Genomic DNA, 23,929 nt, shown 5'->3' with positions numbered 1-23,929 from the left:
TATGACCTCAGACTCAGAGACTTTTTTACTGCTTATTAGATTCAATTTGGATCCATTAGGTCCATAAACAGGGGTTTTTCCTTTCCTTTGGACAATTCACGGAAACAACACATTCACAATGAGCCATTAATTAAACTGGTCCTCATTAACTTTCCTAAACTGACTGACTGACTGTTAAATGAGGCATGTCCTAAAAGATTAGTGAGCAATTTTCTATGAGTACTCATCTTGTAAGATGAAAAGGATAAAATATATAGAGACACATTGAGGAGTTAATATATCTGCCAAGAACAAAAGGACCTCTTACCATATCTTAACTGTGCTGCAGTGGGTGGTGCAATTTCCAGCTGTCCTGGAAAAAGAAGAAAAGAAATATTAAAGAAAAACATTTCTATTGAGGAGAACGATCAGCATTATTGAGAGACACGTCATAGATGGCAAAACATAAAAGCAGAGAAAAAGAAGAAGGAAGGCATGCAAGAAATATGACATGAGAGGAATGAAGAGAAAAGAAACCACACCTCCCCCGACTGAACAAATATATATGGATATGTGGATATAGACTCACAGTAAAACACAGTCTTACAGTCCTAAATGCCTGTGTACACATATTAAATGGACAAAAATGATGGGAGACAGATTAAAGAAAAAGCTAACCTATTAAAAATAGTTTTTAGCAGTTATAACAAACCACAGATAGGCCGATGAAGGTCACTTCAAAGTTTAGAAGCTACAACCTCAAAACTGTGATCACCTCTAGTTTCAAAATAAGAGCACAAAAGGGTTAAAAGACTCAGATAACATGATCGGAGACGCCAACGATTAGAATAAGGTCTCTATATAACTCTGCTATATGTAGGCCATGCAGGACTTCATATGTTATTTATAACGTTTAAAGTGGATTATGAATTTCTCTGGAAGCTTGTGAAGGGAAGTGAGAAAAGAGGTGATGTGTGAGCACCAGCTGGTTTTCTTAGTAGCCTGGCTGCTTCCAAAATAAGGGTTAAAGTGATGCCGACATATAATAACTGTTGCCAAACAAGCTTATCGGGAGACTCGCCATCATACTGATTAGCGTGAATGCATGTGGCGCCAAACAATTAGAGCCGAGACCCAAAGATTCAAATATCTGCCACACACAACATACAAATACAAAGTTTACTGAGATTTCATTAAACTTTGATACTGCGACAGCACAGCTGAACTGAAACTGAAGTTAATGGGATGCAACCTCTATCTGGATTGCAGAGTAAAATTACTGTCTGACTATATGCCACATTTACTCAACAGCCACTGAACTGTGATGCAGCACAATGACCTGCTGTAGAGAAATAGATAATTAAATTGGTTTTAAGGCTAAAGACACAAGACAAGAGGACTTCTTCTGCCGGTCCAGTGAAATTAGATTTATTGCCATGAGGTGAGTGGAAATGTTAGTCCACATAATGAAGTCTGGTCTGTCATTTCCAGGTGTTATTGCACCACTGCAGGGTAAACCAGGCTGGAAAGGTTTGGATTATTAGTAGTGAAGGTGATTCAACTCCAAACAAACATACTCCTTCATTCCCTCCTTGGACCTTTTCCATTGATTTACAAGCTATTAAGAACAAATACAAAACAAATATTATAGTCAAGTACTGATTTTTAGGGAGAAAACTATTAACTTTTGTTTTTACTTAATTAGAACAAAAAAAAAAAAGCTTGAGCACAATTTAATAATTTTCAGTCACTTAATGGATTTATTTATGTTACAGTTAAGTTTAGAAGTTTAAAAACTGAACCTGGTCGATCACAGAATGAACGGGAAACTAAAGATAGCTTTCTGCCTTCTTTCCTCCACCCTGTGTGCCTCCCCCCACCCATTGCCACCCATGTTCAGTGTGACATTATGAGCTCTACAGTCTTCAGTTCAACTCCCGGCTCATGCAGCTCACAACAGATGTTCATCAGCAAAGTGCATACACAGACACACACTGACCTGTCAATGCTTCCAGTTTGTGTATAAAGAAATATTATTATCCCATTTTCCAAGTTTCTGGACAATTATGTTGCTTCCACAGGCATCAACCATCCAACTACAAGAGATGGAGATCTTATCCACGGAGGATGGTTTACTTCCCTCCAGAAACCATTTGTTTCCATTTATTGCTCATCCAGGGGCTGCTTCAGGATTTAATTGAAGACCTTTCAATGATCATCAACATCAGTGAGGCAGTAACCATTAAACCTTCTTGGTACGCAGTTATCCTCACCTGCCTTACAACACTAGCATTTGTTAGAAAATGGAACTTTTCTGTAAAGAAAGATGCATCAGCGTTTTAACGATATTCCCCCACTTTTTCATATTTCAAAGCAGTGTTTAACACCACCCTAAAACTATCTGCTCCCTGGTGAATACCCACCAGCGTCAGATGGATGAATTGCACATAAATCAAAGTGGTGAAGGTCAGCTGAATCAGTCCTCAGCTGACGCCGGTGCAGCAGTGTCAGGTCATGTGCTGTGAAGGGCTCAGACTGCGTTCAGCATGGCTCTGTCTCAGCCTTCCTTCCGTTGGCTGCTTTATTTGTAACATCTCAAAACTTAAAAAAAAATCTAAAAAAAATCTAATGAATCGGTTTACTTCCACACAGAGACTGATCTTCAGGATATTTGGATAAAGACTTGAAACATTTATTATCTCTCTTTTTTTTTAAGTTTGTGCATGTAGAATTATTTAATAGCTTTACATATTAAACCCAAGCAAAAAGAGGGACTGATTCAAGGATTTTTCTTATATTCAGGAATGGGGGCAACGGATCAGAAACTGATACAGCATTAAATCTGCATTAGAAAACACTGGGCATGACTTTTAGGCTCATCACCTCTCTATTAAATAAGATACAGTGGTTCCAACATAAAAAAATTTTTGTATTGGGGAACTTTTTGTAGTTTGTTAAGTATTTTGTTAAATGAAGCAAAATATTGTAAAATAATGTTGCAAATCATGCACTGCAAGTTAATTTGTGTCACGTATTAGCATCAAAATATATATTAAAATATACTTAAAATATAAAGGAATAATAAAAACATAATGGAAAAAATAATAATAATAATACTTAATTTATTAATTAGAAAAGTATTATTATATGGCATAGTCTACAAATAGAATTTATATTTTATGTTCATTATCTAAATCAGCAGAAATAATTAATATAAAACATTTCTTTTATTGCAATGTCCTATTTAGAGTATCCCAGATTAATATCATTGGGGGTACTGGGGTGGTAATTAAATTTCGAAAGCTGGGGCATGTCTGGCCCCCGGTGCCCCCCTTTTAGATGCACCCCTGGAAAAAATGCTGACTCTCTTGATGTGTTCAATTTCAAGTTGGAAATCAGAATTTCTGAGTTGCCAGACGAGATTTTAAAGCGAAACACCCCCTCAAGTCAGAACTACAACTTGAATCAGCAACACCAACCCCACTTAACAATCCAAGATGGTGGTGGTACAAAAAACTTAGTAAGAATTAAAAAAGAACAAAATGTAGCGATTTTGTGTGTAGACTGCATTTCCTTAGAGAATAACACATAGTTAAATTATTTATTTAATGTAAAGCCCATTAACTTCAGTTATCAGGTATCAATAATCCCTGAGTCCACAAAATTAAAACATTATCAGATTTTGAGGTGTCTGGCCCCCGGTGCCCCCCTTTTAGATGCGCCCCTGGACAAAGTGCTGACTCTCCCGGTGGGTTCAATTTGAAGCTGGAAATCAGAATTACTGAGTTACCAATGCAGATTTTAAACCACAACGCCTGCCTCAAGTCAGACTGAAAGCTTGAATCAGCACCACCAACCCCAACTTAACAATGGGTCGTAATAAGTCGCTAACTATAACTATGAAGCAGAATCAGCTCCATCTGATAAAGACTGTGTTTACACATAAACAGACTACACATTTCAGCATTCTGGTCACAGATGATGCTGTTTGCAAGATCAGGTATAACACCTGTGTGAATTTGGTAAACTATAAAACTCTGTCACTTGTTCACATGAATTTCCTGTAAATCCTAAATCTAAAAAAAGCTACTACTTTGAATTTGCTCTATATTTCAAAAGTCATTGCATAAGTGGTAGCTGGTTTGGCTCAACCCACATATTATTTGCTTTGTTTTGCTGCTTTATTCCTCCCTCTATGAGAGTGTTGCTGTGATCTCAGAAGAAGGCGAGAGGAACTCGCAGTGTGTTGTCTTTGTTTTGCTTTGACAAATGGCCACACTCTCTCAGTGCTGGTACAGAATGAAACCAACGTGTGAAGAGCTTAGTTTTGTAAATGGGAGATAAGTATGAAGAAAAGAAAAAGCCAAACAGCCTCAGCCACAGGAAAAAATAAGTTGAATAAATGTCTGTCAGTCCATTCTGCATTTCGTTTTTGTGCGTAGAAATGACAAATACAGGCACTGTGAATTTCAGCTTTACTCTGAGAGGGTAAAGCAACAACTACTGCAAGGACATTTCTGCATACGGCAGTTCAATGCAGTGTTGTGTGTGTGTGTACCTGTTTCTGTTAGTGTGCATGTCTCGCATGTTATGTACTAAAACATTATTGGAGAGAGTCTCGATTCTAGAGGGACGTGTTTCTGTATGAATCTATGTCATTGTATTGTGTGTGTGTGTGTGTGTGTGTGTGTGTGTGTGTGTGTGTGTGTGTGTGTGTGTGTGTGTGTCTGGGAGAGAAAGAACAAAGGTTCAGCAGAAGAGGAACAATTGAAGGCTGGAGCCATTCATCAGCTGCACAGCACCTTGCTATTCCCCTATGATATATGAGACAGGAGAGAGGAAATTACACAGCACAAAGAATGTGGACCTGGTGGACAGGACCGTCATTAGCAAACACAAAATGGGAACAATTTTTTCTTCCTTGGGGGAGGGGGGCACTTTTTACAGAAGGATGAAGATTAGGTATCATAAAAAGTAAAAGACAATCAATTAAATACTCAAAGAAATCTCAATAATAATAATATTTTTCTTTAACTTTTAGTGCCCTGCAATATGCTTCTGAATGTTAGAATTCATCCATTGAATGTCAGAGAAGGTATCATGAAATGGACTGATTATTGTATAGTGCTTTTCTACTCTCGCGGAGTACTCAAAGCGCTGTATACAGCACACCTCATTCATCCCTGCACTTCTAAACTCAAGTGCAACTAATAAACATTCTCACACAATCACACTCCGATGAACGCATCGCAGGGCAATTTGGGGTTAGTATCTTACCCAAGGATATTTGGCATGCAGACTGGGGGAGCCAGGAATCGAACCACCAACCTTCCAATCAGTAGCTGATTTGCTCTACAACCTGAGCCACAGCCAAAGCTGTTTACTTGCCATTGGGAGCCAGTCTGCCAGCTACTTAGGCCCAAAAAATTCTGAGTGACCCAATGCAGTCCAGAAAAAAAAAAAAAAAAAAAAGAGTCCTCAGCTTTTGTTTTCAACATGATCTGTGAGAGGCTATTTCAGTTTTGCCCAATTTGAGGACGACAGTATTGGCCTTTAGCAACTCGGGGGAGGAACTTCTAAATGTCATATCACAACACGAATGTCTGCTGAGAGAAAATAATGAGTAGTTTCTCATTAAACGCAGAATTACCCTGTCAGTTTACTTCTGCGAGAAGAAAACACAAAGCACTGGAGCATGAACCTACACAAGCAGATGCATAATCCAGGACTTTTTTCCCTCTGAGCTCATTGAATTCTAAATGGCAGGTAGAAAAAGAAATACAGCTTTCTGTTTCCTCAGTGACGATTTAGGGAGCTGGCAAAGCCCTGAAAGAAAACTCAGAAACAGACAAAACCACCACCAATCCCTGCAAAGATCCCCCTGACAAATGGAAAACCACTGGAGAAGAGAAGGAAAGCAGGAAGTGCAGTTTCAATTTTGCCTTTGATCGCCCAAAAGTTCACATTGGAAGCAGTGTACAACGGCTTTACCTGTACTTAACATTAAATGGCAACTTCGTCAGGTACACCTGTTCAACCGCCCTTATCTCCAGTATCTTATCAGCCAATCGCAAAGCAGCAACTCAGTGCATTTAGGCATGCAGACTTGGACATAACGACCTGCTGAAGTTCAAACCAAGCATCACAATGGGGAAGAAAGGTGACTTTGAACATGGCGTGATTGTTGGTTCCAGACAAAGTAATTTAGAAACTGCTGAACTGCTGGGATTTTCCAGTGGAACTCTCTCTAGTGTTTACAGAGAACAGTCTGAACAAGAGGAAATATCCAGTGAGTGGCAACAACTGCCTCAAAGTGATAGGAAGACAAAATTAACTCAAATAACCTCTTGTTACAACCCGGGTATACCTTAAAGAGATGGGCTACAGCAGCAAAAAACACTCCTGGTGCCACTCCTGTTGGGGGAGAACAGTTCACATGGGCTCAAGCAAAATGCAATAACAGAAGATTGGAAAAATACTGAGTCTCAATTTCTGCAGACATCCAGATACTAAGGTCACACTTTGGAGTGAACGACATGTAAACGCCACAGCCAAACCAAGTAGTGTTGATGAACATGTCCATCCCTTTATGACCACATTGTACCATGTGGCAAAGCTCAGATCAGCTCAAACTGAGTTTTGAACATGGCACTGAGTGATTGTACTCAAATGGCCTCCATAGTCACCAGATCTCAATCCAGTGGAGCACCTTACAGATGTGGTGGATCAGAAGATTAACATCATGGCCGTGCAGCTGTCAAAATCTCTGAGGAATGTTTCCAGCAAATTGTTGAATCTGTGCCGTGAAGTGTGGTTTGTCTGTGCAGGTGCACAGCAGTTCAACTGCAGTGTTAGTTTTAGCTTTTTTAGCCAGTAAGGTCATATTTTTGCTTGGTGTCAGTCATATGAAATATATGTCCACTATGCAACAAACTGGTCTTAGATATTTAAAGCATGTGACATAAACCATCAAACACATTTGTAATAAATCAAAGGAGCTTGCAAAGAAAAGCGTCTGGACTGGCATCTGGGACTCTCCACCATTTGACCTTAGAACTGAAGAAGCTTCTCGGATGAGAGGTGAAACGTCTTCAAGCAACTTAAAGAAGTCCAGACGCTTTTCTTTGCAAGCTCCTTTGACTACGATGACCTGGATGACTGAGAACCTTCACAGACATTTTGCAATAAATCAAAATTTTAATCTGAAAAATGTCAAAAAGTGCAACCTGGCGTAATCAGTACTTTTCTCAAATAACTGTAAAAAGTTTTAAAGTCTTAGCTACATATTCTCCTGCTCCCCTCCAGCTCTGCAGAGCATTTTACCATCTTTCAGCTCATTGTTTGGTTTTTGTTTGGCCTGCTTTCACTGCTTGTCTTTTAACCACTGATTCCAGACACAGCAGGCAACCAAAAAGACGCCTGCACACTACAAAAACCAACAAAAAGCACAGATGCACCAAGTTTATAGTTATCTTGTAAAAACGGTGAAATATTTAGCATCTAAATGGTCATTTAAATTCTATTTCACAGAGGAAAACCAAGGTTAGCGAGTTGCTTAAAGCAGTGAAGCCAAACCAGCAAACCAGCAAATACAGGGCTGGAGAGAAATTAACCTTGATAAGCAAGTGCTGACTTGAGCATTATGGGGGAATCGGCAGCCATAGTCAGCCAGATATATCTCTAAGGGACCAGGTAGAAACCAAAGAGACATTCTCATCCGAGTACAAAAGTAAAGCATGGAATGACAAAAGCAAAGAGAAAAGCTGCTTGGAGAAGACAAAAGGTAAATATGCGGTGTCTTTAGAGGTTGTGATACCTTGTGAAAAAGACATTTTTTCCATCCTTGTCTTTTAAGCTTTTGACCTCGTGATGAAATGGACAGGCTGGCCACAACAAACTCCACCTTGAATGTCAAACACATCCCGCTGTGCATAATATTACCTGAGCTTCTGTATAATTTGATTCATGGCTCGATCCATCTGCCTAGACTTCACAAAAAAAGAGCAACCATATGCAGTGATTTTCTGCCCCGCTTTTGTCCTCCCCGTATAAATTATAAAAGTTCCCGATTGGCACCAGGCTGAAAGACAACATCACAGTCTTTTATTTTTAACTTTATTCCCCTTTTTTTTTTTAGACTAACCCTCGACTTTCTCCTTTACAAGGACTTGCAAGAGGAAGCAACTTCATGTAGTACAAGGGTCACAGCTGTGGAAAAAAAATTACTACGTTGTTTTTGCCATTTGCCCCCAGCAAACAGCAAATGTATTTGAGCCTTTAGGCAGGTAAAGTAACTGACAGGAAGGGAAGCAGGAAAAAGGGTGCCATCAACAATCTGTGACGTACTGAGCATGAATGATAAGAAAATCTGGCACTAAACAAGTCCAACTGCCAGGTTTAGAATCTATGAGTAGACAGGTGAGAACAGGTGTGTGTGAGTGGGCGGGAAGGACAGGTGCCTGGGATTGGTACAGTCTGAGGACATCTAGTGGCTGCATGGAGATTTTACACAGCAAACAGCCACTAGATGGCTCAGCAACATCATCTTAAATCCAAACAGGATGATTAGCCTTAATTCAAAGACCAAGCACATGTCATTAACCAACCACAGTTCGTCGGTAAAAAGCTGCAGGAGTGTTTGCCCAGTTCCAATCCTGGATGCTATTACTGTTCAGCAGCTTTTGTCTCCTTTGCACAATTAAGCTTCAACAACCTGAGCCAGGTTTACTGTCTGTGTGCTGCTGTTGTTTGGATAAAGAGCTTGAAGTGCTCAAGACAGCATGCATTTAGCCATCAAACACATGTATAAAACCCTCTAGACTAAGCTTTCAACCCACTTGTGGAGGCTAAAGTGGTTTAATTAGCTAACTGCAGCTAATTAGATCCATCAGTAAGAGTGAGCAAAATCAATAGTCTCATTATGGAAATGGAAAGCCTGTTGTGGTAAACAACAGTAAACTGGTTTAGTATAATTAACCAATAAAAAGACCTGATTCAAAGGTAATACTGACTCTAGTATCGCTTAATGTTTGGGATGCATGCTATAAATCGTGGCAGCTGATTGGAAACGTTTCCAAAAACCACTTACTTTGTCTTACTGGCATGTTGAGACTGATTAGTTATTAATGGCTGCACCTCTGTTGTTGGCAGCAAAATCCAATTACTCCATAAACACAGTACTGGAGTATCTGTGTGATGTATGGTGTGTTTTCAGTACATAAATTATCTGTCACAGAGACAACTTCCACAGGACGGTTACGGGCCTCCCTCTGTGATGTGTCAGTAACCAAAATAATTCATCAGTGCTGCTTTCGACTGACGAGTATCAGCAGGATGGCAGCGTCGCACCACTGATGTGGTAATCTGCGATCATGCTTCGTCGCAGTAGGTTAAACGCCACCTGGGAGCGCCACATCCCAGCAGCACGTTTGAATTTGCATCACTATAATACTGTGTGAGAAATTCAAAGGTGCTCTCCTCTGTGTGTTATCCCAGGTAAGATGGACACAATGTAAAAAAAGGAAGTGAGAGGGCACGGCTTCTCCTTTCCACATGAAAGGTGAAGTGAAATATCACCGTGCTGTCTGACGGCAAAAGATATTAAGCATAAAAAAATAGTAGGTATATAGATGCCCCATTGAAATGTAGTAACCTGTGGAAAGAGGATAAAAGCTTCGATCACCTATTTGTTATTCAATCTGCTTCAGTCGTGCCTTGGAAAGAGCTGCTAAAGAAAAAGAACCAGTTTTTGAAAGGAAGCTTAATTCGATGGCACTCAGACTTGAGGGGACAAACAAAGCAAAGTCATAAAGATCATCGAGCCGTCTCCCATCCTCTTGCTGCTCGCTTGCCTCTTTTGCATCTCCAATTAAGACTCCCTCCTTTGCGCCATAGAGGCAATTTCCCCTCTATCTCATCTCCTCTCGTGTTATAATGGGCGACCGTGGCTCAGGGGGTTGGGAATCGCATCTGTAACCGGAAGGTCGCCGGTTCGATCCCTGGGCTCTCTGTCCTGGTCGTTGTGTCCTTGGGCAAGACACTTTACCCTACTTGCCTACTGGTGTTGGCCAGAGGGGCCGATGGCGCGATATGGCAGCCTCGCTTCTGTCAGTCTGCCCCAGGGCAGCTGTGGCTACAACTGTAGCTGCCTCCACCAGTGTGTGAGAGTGAATGAATAGTGGAATTGTAAAGCGCTTTGGGTGCCTTGAAAAGCGCTATATAAATCCAATCCATTATTATTATTATTATTATTATCTCTTCACCAGCAGCCCTGTGGGCAAGCTAGGCATATAGTAGACATCACAAAGTGGCTGAACAGTGAGGATGACAGAAGTCCAGAGGAGCTCCAGAATGATTCTGTTTTTCTCCATCTTTGCATGCATCTGCTGTACTCCTGACATTTTTGGTGAACAAAAAACTTTATATGCGAATCTATGCTCCCAGTGGGAGAGGCGATAGAAACAAGGTTTTCTTTAAACCCCCCAAAATGTGTAGAGATGAGCATGAAGATACGGATTCAACTATTAATTAATGTAAAGAAGGTTTCAGCTGTAACTAAATCTGCCTTTTTAGCAATGTTGTTGGAAAATCCACAAGGCAATTTCAGTCACAGGCTTACTATAATAGACACAGAGTGAGTGAGTGAGTGTGTATTAGTCTTCAAACTCAAACTTCAAATATTTATGTAGATCCTATGTTTGTAACTTGATCTATATCCACAGCATATAGATCATATATGACATCATCGTGTTGCCTAGGAACTACCAATGGGCTAGAATGACAATTTTTTTTTTTTAGGAGATGAACAGCATCTCCTGTATCGATTTAGTTTTTAAAAAAAAAAAAAATCTATCACTCCTAACCAGTCATGATAGATGGCTGCCCCTTCCTGAATGTTATTCCTCCACTTAAAAGGGAGTTTTTCCTTCCCACTGTTGCCAAGTGGTTGCTCATAGGGGCCTGTCTGATTACTGGGATCATTGTAGGGTCTTTACTGGACAATATAACTTGACTGTGACTTGGTGCTATATAAATGAAATTGAACTGAGTTGAAATTACTTTCCTGGAACAGCTTGATATTTAATTTCTCCATCAAGTATCAGTTTACAAACATTATGATCAGGCCAAACAACACTGCTGCATGGGGATGTACTATTGATATAATGATCTTATTATGACAATAACAGTGAACTCAAAACTATGCTTACTGAACGAGACAGTGAAAAAAATGATTACAGTACATCAGACTTTCATTTTTCATAACTAAATATCCCCGTGTAGTTGTTCTTTTAATATTTCTAATATTTAAATTTGCAAACACCATTTAAAAACAACTCTAAAATCTATATGCAATCTGATCAATACGATGCTCCTGCTACAACACAATGCTACAATGCTTTATTTGTACATTCAAAATCTTTATTTGAGGTGAATGGTTGTCAGAAAGGTTATAACTCAAAGGCTAATTCACTATTTTAATTTCTTTTGATGTCATGAACTCATTTTTCGGTTCTCTCTTTCTCTTTTATTTCAAAGTTTTCTTAAAATGATGAAATTATTATTGATGTTCCTGTTTGATAAACTGGAGTCACAATGCACCAGATTATTACTAGTAGAGTATAGCACTTCTCTCCATCCTTTTAACCATCATCTAAACAACTCAGCCTTTAACACAGTGTCTGCATTCCTCCGCTTTCTCAGTTTGTTCTTGTTCCAAACTGAACCTCTGGAATAGACCTTAAATGCCCCTCATGAGTAAGACCTTAACTACAAATTGCTCCTACTTAAATGTTTCTCTTGAGAGTTGTAGAGATGTTAATTCACTATTTTCCATTAAAACACCTGGTAAACTTTTCTCAGGAGAATTTTATAACAGTAAAAAGAAAACAGTGATAATTTTGGACAGAAAAAAAAGGGAATAACACCAAAACAATTAACTTTTAACCGTGATCAAACTTGAGTTTGCTGATTTTCCAGATAAGCCCATTAGTATATCAAAAGTATAAAAGGAGAGCGGATATAATCTATTATAACAACCGCATTTGAAATAAATGCTAATGTTGCATTTATTATCAGAATCAGAGAAACTTAGTAATCCCAGAGCCAATTGAGTTGTCATAGCAGCAAATATACAACAAACACTCATATAAAATGAGTGTAGAAACAGAATTATGATAGATAAATATGTAGTAGGAAACTATTTCATTATTATTAGTCTTATTTATCCAGATAAAAGTCTCACTGAGTTTAAAATCTCTTTTTTCAAGCGAGAGCTGGCCAACCTGAAGTTACAACAAATGCAACAAAACCAATAAAACAAATAGAGAAACGGACACAAACATGTGAATCATATGCAATAACTGATCATTGAAAGCAGTCACGCTGACCAAAAGACCTATTCTGCTGTTCATTTAAAATCGACTTGCACTCCCTCACTATAGTTGCGGCCAGTGTTGGGATGGTTACTTTTAAAATGTATTCCATTACAGATTACAGAATACATGCCCCAAAATGTATTCTGTAACGTATTCCATTACGTTACTCAATGAGAGTAATGTATTCTGAATACTTTGGATTACTTAATATATTATCATGCTTTTTACAACTACGTGAATGTACTATTGCTGTGATTTATTACTGTTACTGAAGGTCCGCGGCACCGAACTGGACCTCTGACTAATACGGTTCCGTGTCGGGCTCGTAGCCGAAAAATAGCTTTAGTTTGTTGTGTCAGTCAACTTTGCTAGCGAGAGACAGAGAGAGGCGTTGAAAGGCTGCTCCAACGGAACTTATTGTTTCGGAGGAAAACACGAACACGGTGTACAGTCGAGTCTTAATAGCTTACTTACAACTGGGCTCATCGGGCACTCTTCTTGGCTGCAGTGGTTATTATTATATTTACATGCTTCCAGCTCCCGTTTTTGCTCGATGACAGCTCATACTTTTCCACTCGCCTTTTTCTCCCTCCTCGCGCTCACAGACACATAACGTGTATGGCAGTCCATTCTCCCTGCAGCACGGACTACACTGCCCATGATGCTACATTCTTTAGAGCTATACCTGTAGCATTCTGCCTATTAGCTTAGCACAACAACAAAAAGGCGCTCTCTCACCCAGGAAACACGCAGAGAGAGAGCGTCACCCTGTAACCATGGCAACCGTAACGCTGCCACCTGTAACAACAGAAGGTAGCTGTCAAACAAAACCCAAACAGTCCTGACCCGCGACAATATGAAACCGGAAAGTACTGCCGTGTAATCCATTTATTTCAACAAAGCAACTGTATTCTAAATACCACCTTTTTAAACAGTAACTGTAACGGAATACAGTTACTCATATTTTGTATTTTAAATACGTAACGGCGGTACATGTATTCCGTTACTCCCCAACACTGGTTGCGGCAATTTCCGGAAATAGGGGCAGTGTATTTTAAATTCTTTGCATTATATTGTGAGAGCGTGGGCTTTTCTGGTTGTGGTTTCAACCCTGGACACACAAACAAGAAGGAACCAGCCCAAGCAGAGATTTAGAGATAAAAACCAACCACTGGACGAGTGTGCAGATATACAGATGTAACCAGACAGTCATGTGTTTAAATGTTCACTATATGAATTAAAAAATAATGTTGCTTGATATGCTCTAAAAATCAATGAATGCATGTTTAAATCAAAAACTACAGTTCCCTTCAATTTCCTACTTGTCTTTCCCCACATCATCATTATTATTATTATTATTATTATTATTATTATTATTATTTTAATTAAGACACGTTATACACGCAAGTGGAAAAAAAACATGTGCAAGAGTAGTTGCAGACAGACAAATATAATATTTTAAATTGTTCCAGTAAAAACAGTGAATGCAGTTTTTTTAAGCTTGTTTCATGTCTAGGCAGCAAAGTATTTTACATCAATTTTTTCCCAAGTTCAGTGTGAAACCAACAAAAAGGTGATGTTAAAATGTCCCGCGACCTGACAAGGTAAGTGCTGTGTTTAAATTCAATCAAGGAACGGAGGTCAGCAGGCAATCTCTGCAGCAGAGCCTTGTAAATAAAAATAGAAAGCTGCTGCTTTAGATTTGCTCAGTCCAAATTTTTCATATATGATACAGTGGGGTGTAAGAAAGCCGTCTGTGATGAGTCGTCATCCACTGTGATACTGAGAAACAAGAGGCCTTTAAGGTGGCAACAGAAGCATGCATGTAAACAATGTCATCAGAATCAAGCGCAAACAAAATTGTGGATTGAACATTGAGAAACAAGATTTGTTTGCATATAAAAATCCAATTTTCATTTTTAATTTTCTTGACTTGCTCCCAACTCCAAGATCCAGGTGGATGAGTTATAGAAAAATTCACTCCACTTGGAATTTATATAGCAGGGGAAAATATCAAAAGAGGCCAAAACTGCATTGTATGATAATATACTTTTTGATTAGGTAAAGTTGGACATTTTAGCACGGGACTATGTGGGAACTAAATCTCTTTCACTCTGAATACCTACTTTACATTGTATCTCCCTTTGTATACAAATGTGAAGACTCATTCAATCTACTTTGCAATGCAGCAGAGCACTTACATTTACACGTAACATGAGAGGAAAAAACTTACAAAAACCATAGTTACAGTAGCAAAAATGGAAGATTTTCACAGAACAAAACAGAAGAGAATGTAAACACTTACAGTACCACAGAGAGACGCTGTGTAATGGTACATTACAGCAACAAAACAGTGCTGGGATTCAGTGGGCATACAGTCGCTCCTCACTGCTTAGGCCCAGATTCTGATCGACCTCACACCTAATGCTCTCCCTGGCACTCTTTTATATCTTAGAGCATACTGTTGTCTTCACCCTGCTTTACTTCACATGCACAAACACACATCCTTATTCCACTTCTTTAATGAGCACACTGTAAAATGTTTATTTGAGCATCATGCATGTATTAGAGCTGGGCGATAGAACGATAACGATATGTATCGCGATATAACTTTTACTCGATAGAGAAATTAAGCTATCGCGATAGACCTCGCCGCTCTTGTCCTCTTTAAAAAAAAAAAAAAAAAAAAAAAAGGTCAGCCAATCCAAATTAGGTAGCGCAGAGCCGAACCAATCACAGCCGCAGCGTCACGTCGCGTGACTTGTTACGTACAGCACAAGTGCCAAGCCGCACGTGTGTTTGTTTGGGAAGCAGCCAGCGGGTAATGGAGGAAATGAGTGTGCCGACTAGAAAAATCAACCGAGCGTGACCGAAGAGAAAACAGATGATGGTTCCAATGCCGGAGAGATTGTCGAACGGAAGAGCCATAGAAGTTCCGTAGTTTGAAGGTATTTCGGCTATTTCAAGTCTGACAAAAAACAGAGTAGCGTGCACTGTAAATTGTGCCGAAAGCAAGTCTGGAAATACAATAAACTGGTGCATGCGTCACACTGTGCGCCACGTTATTGTTTCGGTGAAATGAATTTCTACAATACTGTTACTGTTAATTCTACTCTCTGCAGTGTTTAAATGCTTACATATACACACAGTTACTGTCCGTCCACACATACGACTCGGTTCTGCTTCTATGCCCCAGCTTTGTTTACTTTTTCCCACCGAGGCTTCTAGACTTCTGATTGGCCAACATTTCTGCACGGTTAGGAATCTAGCGCCACCTGCTGCTTTGGCATGTTCATAGCAGCGTTTTCCTTCATTTCTGCCTTTATGTGTGGACGGGATTATTTTTTAAAACGAAAACGGAAAATCTCAGTTTTCAAAAATACCCGTGTACGTGTGGACGTAGCCTCAGTCTCTGACTGGAAGCGCTAATTCGTCATTCGGCTTTTGTCAGACTAAAGTAACTGTTAAAACTGTTTGAAAAGCTCAGCTATACAACAAGGAGAGATTGAGAATTTCCTTTTAGTTCTCAGTTTATTTGATATTGACAAAAGTTAGTCAGTTTTGTCTGTTCTTCTGTAAAACAAACTAAGATTTATTTTTAGAATTAATATTTTGTTTCTAAGTGGAATTGACAATTTAGTAGTCTGTTTCGTTTGTTCTATTTTGAAACTTAAACGCTTTAGCGGCTGCCTTTTGTGTAGTTTGCAATATTTGCCTTTATTTATCTGAAAAAGTCTCATGTTCCTTAAGTACATCTACCCTGTTGAACTTATTATGGGAAATAAATATTTAAATAAAAACAAGCTGCTGATTATTTCACATTTTACTTGTGAGCAACGGCACATTTAAATCTTACAAATATAGTTATTTGGCTTATATCGTGATAGATATCGTTATCGCCTGAAATGAAAAAAACATATCGTGATATGAAAAAATCTCATGTATTGAACATATTTTTGGAGAGCAAAATTACTCATCATAAACTTTGCCTCTTTAGGTCACAATGACATAAGTGACAGGATGTTTAAGACTCATACTGATATCGATATTGGATTTAAAACTCTGATATATCACTTGATAAATGAAAATAGTTTCCTGGTGCCCATATACTGGCTAAAAGCTAACAAAATCCGTCTCAGCTACTCTCTTACTCACGTGGGTTGCCACAGCAGCCAGCACTTTTCCTAAACAACAACCCTAATGGACTTGTGTCTCCTCTCAGCATCAAACCAAGGATCTTTAGTTTGTTAGTTGCATGTGTAAACCACTACACTACGGAGCCATTACAGGCAAACACCTAATATCAGCTTGCTGATATATTGGTTTGGGCTCTACCTGTTTTAGCAAAATGTTTTAGCAAAAACCTGAAGAAAAAAAAAAAAAGAGACTCCTTGCTCTGTTTCATAAAAACAAAACTGAAAGATTTGACATATTTTTTTTGATAACTTTTACTGTCATTCAAGAAGGAAAGTGCCAAATCAAACATGCAGATCCACTGGAGAAAATAAGGAAGTGGCCAAAAAGTATCTACTCAAGCTAGCTGGGTTGGTTAGCAGCTACCCAGCTTTACCCTAATGATAATGGCCGAAAGGCTTAAAGCATTCTAAACAGCATCCTTATCTCATCTTTTTAATACAATCTGTTTAAAACTGAGATGAGGAGAAATTATACAGCTTTATTGTCTATAGGACATTAGAGCATCTCTGTAGAGGTTTTGACCTAAGTGTTGATAAATACCACTGATATAAAGCTTGGGATGACATTTCTTGCTTTCAAGCCTCAATATGTAAGCAAACTGTGCATGCAGTATGAATCTGTTGTTCTTGAGGCAAGCATTTTCAAATATAAAATATAAACTGAATTTAATATAACGATCCATCTCAGCGGAAAACGCATCCAGTCGATATGGCCGCAACCACCATGAATCTACCGCAGCACACTCCATTAACCCAGAGGACTGGCCGGTCCTAAGATAAGTCAGCAAGTGCGAATCACAGGCAGACAGAAAATGGAAAATAAGGGTTTGGCGTCAAATGTCCCACAGACTGGAAGTGGCATAATGATGGATGCTCATAAGCCTGTCAAAAAACTCAACCTACCTGCCAGCAAAGCAGTCAGGGAGACCGTCGACCAGTCCAAGCAATTACAGATTCAGCTAGACTGCAGCCTGCATCCACAGTATGTAAGAGAATCCCTCAGGGTTTTTATAGAGCGAAGGTGAGGATGTCAGCAGGCTCCAGTCAGGCAGGCCCCACAAACACTGGCTTCTGTGTCTTCTCACCTCATTCTAGTTTATTTTGAGAAGATTTGGAATTCTAGGATGTGCCATTTAAATGAAAGATAACCTGCAAGTATCATAATCGTTCAAGAGAAACATGAATCGGTATTATCTTTAAGATTTGATGAGTGGCGAAATAGGTGATTTTCTTCATCTGCAGGCGTATAGATAATGATGTACTTTTGGAAAACAGTAATATCTATCTCTGCAACATTCTCCCTCTTTGAATTTTTATGTATATTTACAGCATATTTTTTGTAATGATTTATTTTTTCTTTTATTTCCTCTTTTAAAAAGACAACAACAGTCCAACGGCTGGTTATTTGCTCCTCCGAAGATGCCAGAGCGAGAAGATGCGGTACAGATGTGACACTAGCATACATTTTTGGTTTATTCTGACTTTTTCTCTAAAGGTTAAACAACTCTGGAGCTTCCCGCAGTTTGTGCATCATCATGGAAATCATTTCTTCATCACCAGCCAGGAGAGTAAACGTAGCTTCCCTGAAAATACGTACATGGCACATACTTTCTTCCACAGTCCTGAGCCTAGTGCAGCATTTCAGATTTTTAAAACCGATATTAATAACAGAGACAACAAGCAAGGAGCCTCAAAAGAGTTTCTGATATCTAGCTGTAGTTTTGTGACACTATAATTGTAACTGGCAAAGATTAAAACACGAAGCTATTAAATAAAACAAAGAATATTTATTTTAAGAACTGACTCTGCACTTTATTCCCGAGAGGAATATGATGGGTGACAGCAGGGTGCTCCCAGAGAGCTTCGTATACTGTAAAACCTCATCACCATCGCTCATGTTTTTCCTCATTCCCAACCTCTCTTCTCCTGTATTGATCGACCCATTTCTTTCTGTCTCCACTCGTTGCAGATCATCAGCACACCGCCTCCTTCTCATATAAACTTATAATGTCATTGCTACGTTTCACGAAACCCAAGTCATGCCTCAGCGCTACACTTCTGGAGTACAATGGACTAAAAAACAGCCATGCTAACCTTCTAACATGGGGAGACATGTTGAGAGATAGTTTCTGCAAAAATGTTGCAGGAAATCTTTAGAAATTACAGCTATTTTTATACAGAGTCCCTCATTTTCACAGTATAATGAAACTAACATAATTTTAAATATAAAGACTGCTGCTAATACTTGGAAGAAAAATCAAATCAAATCACTTTTATTGTCACATCACATGTGCAGGTACATTGGTACAGCACATGTGAGTGAAATTCTTGTGTGCGAGCTTCACAAGCAACAGAGTTGTGCAAAATACAATAATGTAAACAAGCAAAATACAAGAATGGCTACATCTGAAACTAATAAATATATGTACAATATATAATAGTATATGCATTTCAAAAAAACCTTGCAGTCAATAGCGCCTTAAGTCTAGAACCCGTGGACATCACTAAATGGCGTTTCCTTCCTTGAGATGCTCTGGCACACCTTTACTGCACCCAGCTTCATTTGCTGCTTGTTTGTGGGTCTTTCTGCATAAAGCTTAGATCTTCAGTAACTAGAAAGCATCCTCTGTTGGATTGAGATCAGGTGACTGACTTAGCCACTGAAGAATACCTCATTTCATTGCCTTGACAAACTCAATGGTTGCTTTTGCAGTATGCTCTGGCTCATTACCCATTTATAATGTGAAATGCAGTCTGATCGGTTTCACAGCATTTGGATGAATCTGAGCAGAGACTACAGCCCTGTACACGTCACAGTTTATCCTGCTGCTTCTACTAAAAGTGAAATCAAAAATAAAAACTACTGACCTGGTTACACTGTAAGCAATATGCCCATGTCATACGACTGCTTCCACAAGGTTTGACAGATGACCCAAAGACATTTTTCAGAACTGTGCAGGCTTGTTTAGATATTTTTTGACAAAGTCTAGTCTGGTCTTCTTTTTCTTGAGTGTAACCAGTGGTTTGCACTTTGTTCACCTCTGTACTCACATTGATGAAAGACTCACTTCCTTGTAAACCTTGACAAGATGAACCTAACTCTTTGAGAGTATTCTTGACATGGTTAGATGCCGTTGTTTTCATTTACCATGGAAATAATTCTGTGATCATGCACTTTAGTTGTCTTCTGTAGTCTTTCAGGCATTTTAGTATTGCTAAGCTAGTTATTGGCTCAGTGGGGCGATCGTGGCTCAAGAGTTGGCAGTTCGTCTTGTAACCGGAAGGTGTGTCGTTGTGTCCTTGGGCAAGACACTTCACCTACTGGTGATGGCCAGAGGGGCCGATGGCGCGATATGGCAGCCTCGCTTCTGTCAGTCTGCCCCAGGGCAGCTGTGGCTACAACTGTAGCTTGCCTCCACCAGTGTGTGAATGTGAGAGTGACTGAATTGTGAAGTGCTTTGGGTGCCTAGAAAAGTGCTATATAGATGCAATCCATTATCATTATTAATGCATTCATTCTTTTCAAGTATGAACAACATTGTGATTTAGAAACTTCAGAAGTTATTGCGATCTCTGATAGATGTATTTTGGGTTTTCAGTCCAATGATGGCTTCCCTCACATGCATCAACACTGTATTTGGGCTTCATGTATAAAATTTCTGCAAGAAGCTATAAAATACAAATTCAACACTTTGAATCAACTTCATATATTAGACTACAATGGCACATATTATTCTGCCTAATTTTTCATAACACCGACAGGGAACCGGCCTGACCTGGCTGTGAAACTACTTGTTATTCAGTTGTCCAATTACTTTTGACCCTCAAAAAATAGGCGACAGTTTATAAAAAGTTGATGCAAAATTACTGTTAAACCCCTTAAATTAAAGCTAATAGTCTGCAGTTTAATTTCTATTGTTTGACTTCAAATTCACAAAAACTACAAATATGTGTCTTTGTCCAACAAATTGTTGACCTCACTGTATAAGCCTGAGAAAAAAAAAAAAACACGTTCTCCGACTCAGTCCTCTTTGCTTGGCTGAACATATCAAGCCACTTTTTTCCTCTAACACTTTTTTTTGGCAGAAGCGCCGTCTCACCCATGAGAGAAGACAAATCACCAGTCCACCAGAGGACCCAAGAGGAAAGTCACTCACACTCATATTCACACTCAAAAGCGCTTTGGACCTTCCAGTACAACAAACTTACGTGTCTTTGAACTGAGAAGACACGTGTAACAGTTGTGTGACTCAAACACATTGTGCCTAACTACTAATCGTGGACCATAGAGACTGCAGACAAATGAAATGGGGGGGGTGTCTGTAAAAATGCATTGTGTTTTATTAAAGTGTTGGAAAAACAAAGTCAAGGAACACTGAAGTGGCTCTGGCGTATTGTTGTGGCCCAAATGCCAAACCTCTGGTCTAAAAGATACACCTACTGCTGTATTTTGATAGTGGTAGTGCAGACCGATGCACACTCTGCTATGGCTATTTGATTAGTTCGAGATCTGGAGACTGATGAAAACTGCTGCATCTGACTGAGACTGTTTTTATATTCTCTGGATCCTGGAAGAGATCACTACCATTATCACATAAGAAAGATAATCAATCAGGAAAAAGTCTCAATGGCAACAAGGTTCTTTTTTGGGAGAGAGCTTCTTTTTTGGGGGGGGGGGTCAAGAGTTTGGCATTTTCACCTTTATAAAGGAAAAGCTAAAGTGGGAATTTAGAGATCAGAGGTCAGGGAAGAGTCAGGCCATTTCCTCGAGATTAACAGCTCTTCGTAAGGAAGTTATGAAGGATTTATTAGAAGCTGCCAATCCGCCACCATGCCTCAGAAGCGTTAAAATGGGAGTACTGCTTTAAGAACAGCACACTCCTAACTCTACAGGTGACTTCATCCTTTAAGCCAGATGTCAATGGTAATAAAGCTGAAGCCTGAATATTTGTAACCCCAGAGGTAACCCTTGTCATCACACACTGTATCCAGGGATACAGCGATGAATAATAGATGCAACCAAGGCACACCTCCTTTGATCATTACGACCAAAAACAACTGATATCAAGCAAAACTTCAAAAGAAAGAAGGACTTTAAAAAATAAATAAATTATCTGTTAAATATGACTAGCATGAACTGTTTCACATAAAGATTCAAGCTAAAGCACAGCTTAGGGGGTGGGCGGGTGTCACACTGGACACATATATAAAAGCACATGTAATGAATCACATACCTTGAGCAATAGCTATGGACTCGAACCTGTGCAGCTCTCTGAGCAGACAGGTGCGCTCAGACGGATGAAGGCTATAAATAAACTCCTTGGCTCCTCGGGGTGAGTTGAGGGGCTCCATCGGCTCCTTCAGGGGGTGTGTGCCCAGGTGACACCGCTGCACCACCACGGAGAGCGGGGTCTCCGAGGCGAGCTGCACCGGGGATGCTAGGGCGGGCGTTTGGTGGGTTTTGAGCGCGGCTCCGGTCAGACCAGTCCCGGCTCTGAGAGAGAAGGCAGGCCGCAGGACTCTCCGCAAGCAGGGCAGCATCTCTGAGATGGGGAAGTAGAGCGAAGAGCCGGAAACCTGATGGAGCAGAGCAGGCGACACCAGGCCTGGTTATCACCACTTTAAACGCGCACTCACCTAAAACCACATGGCGTAAAGATTTATATAATTATTTATCTCCAGTGTGGAACAATCGCGTCAACAGCCATCGCACGATAACATCCTGTACCCTCCACAGACAGCCAGGCTTACTTAACAGGAGCAAGAACCGGCCTGGCAATGATCACCACACTGACCATGTCGACGAAAAAATATTGATTGGAGCGGATTGAACGCATTTTCTTGGAAACCCAAAGGTGAAAAAACAGATTTGCCAGTTTTCTAACTTGACTTATCGGACTCACCTCAGTCGATGCTCCGCTGTCCCGTCCAACAACCTCCACAGGAAACCTTGAAAACAGTGAGGTCGCTCCGGCTCATACGCGTTCCTCCTTTAAATCCGGTGAGATTTTGCGAAGCCCAAAACCTTTATAACTAGCTGGGTGTTTATACTTAATCGCATTTTTGCGAGCCTGGAGCCCTGTCGGTGTAACCTCTGGCTGACAGGATAATGTGTGAAGCGGATGGGAGGGCACTTAAGCGGCCAGCAGCCCTGGAAATATTTTCCAATGGCAGCGCCGCTTTCCTCCGTGCGTAGCCGTGACGGCATCGCCACACGCACGTACAGTCAGGACTACACTGACGGTATGAGATGATTTTATGCCACATCATCTCATAAATTATCTTTATTTGCTTTATTATTATTATTATTATCATCATTGTTAATATTTTTTTAAAATGTTGGTAACCTTTCAGAAGTCAGTGTTGTGCGTATTCTCGCGAGGATACATTCTTACTGTGATTTCGCGCATCATCTGTGGTGTTTATAGTGATAAAGGTCTGTGTTTGTCTCCTGGGTGTGTGCCCATCACTCCCTCTGCTGTTATGCACGTGGAGCATTTGAATTATTCAGCCAGATAAGACAAAACTACCACGACGAAACATGACATCATGTGGAAGTTATTCGTTTTAGAAGGAGAAGCCCGCACCTCAAGGAAAAGTAGTGTCTGTTTCTCATGCGGTTTCTTTTGCTTCCTTTTTTTTGACTGTTTAAATGAGTAGTCCACTGACTATTTCATTGATAAGTATTTCCAGGCCTCTAAGGATGGGTGAAGTAATAAAAAAAATCCAAGTCGAAGCCTTGAATCAGGTTTGGATGTTTAAACTTGGATAAGGGCGGCCCCTGGTGGCCAAAATCAGGGATAACATTTCTATATTATTAATTAGAAATAACTTCTCGTGTTTAGGCACATTTTAATTAGTGCTTTGTGATCCTGCAAAGGTTGGTATTGATCCGACAGCAAGTAAATACAGGATCAGTATTGCCGACACCAATACTTTCAGCCTATAAGTGTACCTTATATAGGGGAGAGCAGATTTATAAAATCATCATCAGTAAAACACTTTTAACTTTCCATAAAAACTAGTGAACAAAACAAATAAATCTTTTAACATTTCATGTTTTGTTTTTTTAAATTGGGCTTTTTGGACACCTGGGACGTACTTGTGCTGATCCTACCCACTAGTATCGATTCAATAGTAATACCTGCTTTGGTATCGATGCCATTTATTTTCGGATTGATCCACCCACCTAATTTTAATCAGTATGTGTTCATAAGGGCAGCACTGTGATTAGCACCGTTGCCTCACAGCAAGAAAGTTTGAATCCACCTTCTGGGTAGGGCCTTTCTGTGTGGAGTTTGCATGTTCTCAGTGGGTTCTCACTGCCATGCCTTCCTCCCACAGTTCACAGACATGCAGTTTGTCGGGGTAGGTTAACTG

At 39.8% G+C, this 23,929-nt stretch overlaps 1 protein-coding gene across 1 annotated transcript in view; it reads right to left on the bottom strand.

The window, feature by feature from the left end:
- LOC146658605 (transmembrane protein 65-like) overlaps positions 1-22,695 on the bottom strand; it is a 45,842-nt gene extending 23,147 nt beyond the window's left edge. Inside the window, exons 1-3 of the mRNA XM_085422308.1 lie at positions 22,453-22,695; positions 21,784-22,126; positions 308-352 (exon numbers count right to left, since the gene is read on the bottom strand). Of these exons, the coding sequence (XP_085278434.1) occupies positions 308-352; positions 21,784-22,090 (352 nt within the window). The 5' untranslated portion in view covers positions 22,091-22,126; positions 22,453-22,695. The remainder of the gene's footprint in view (positions 1-307; positions 353-21,783; positions 22,127-22,452) is intronic.
- Between the last annotated feature and the right edge of the window lie 1,234 nt (positions 22,696-23,929).

This window comes from Rhamphochromis longiceps, linkage group LG11 (assembly GCF_057381845.1).
Source record: "Rhamphochromis longiceps isolate RC_006_pf linkage group LG11, R_longiceps_female_GT1.1, whole genome shotgun sequence".
NCBI classification, from domain to species: domain Eukaryota; kingdom Metazoa; phylum Chordata; class Actinopteri; order Cichliformes; family Cichlidae; genus Rhamphochromis; species Rhamphochromis longiceps.
The sequence above is the reverse complement of the archived record's forward strand: the minus strand, read 5'-3'. Positions and strand labels throughout refer to the sequence as shown.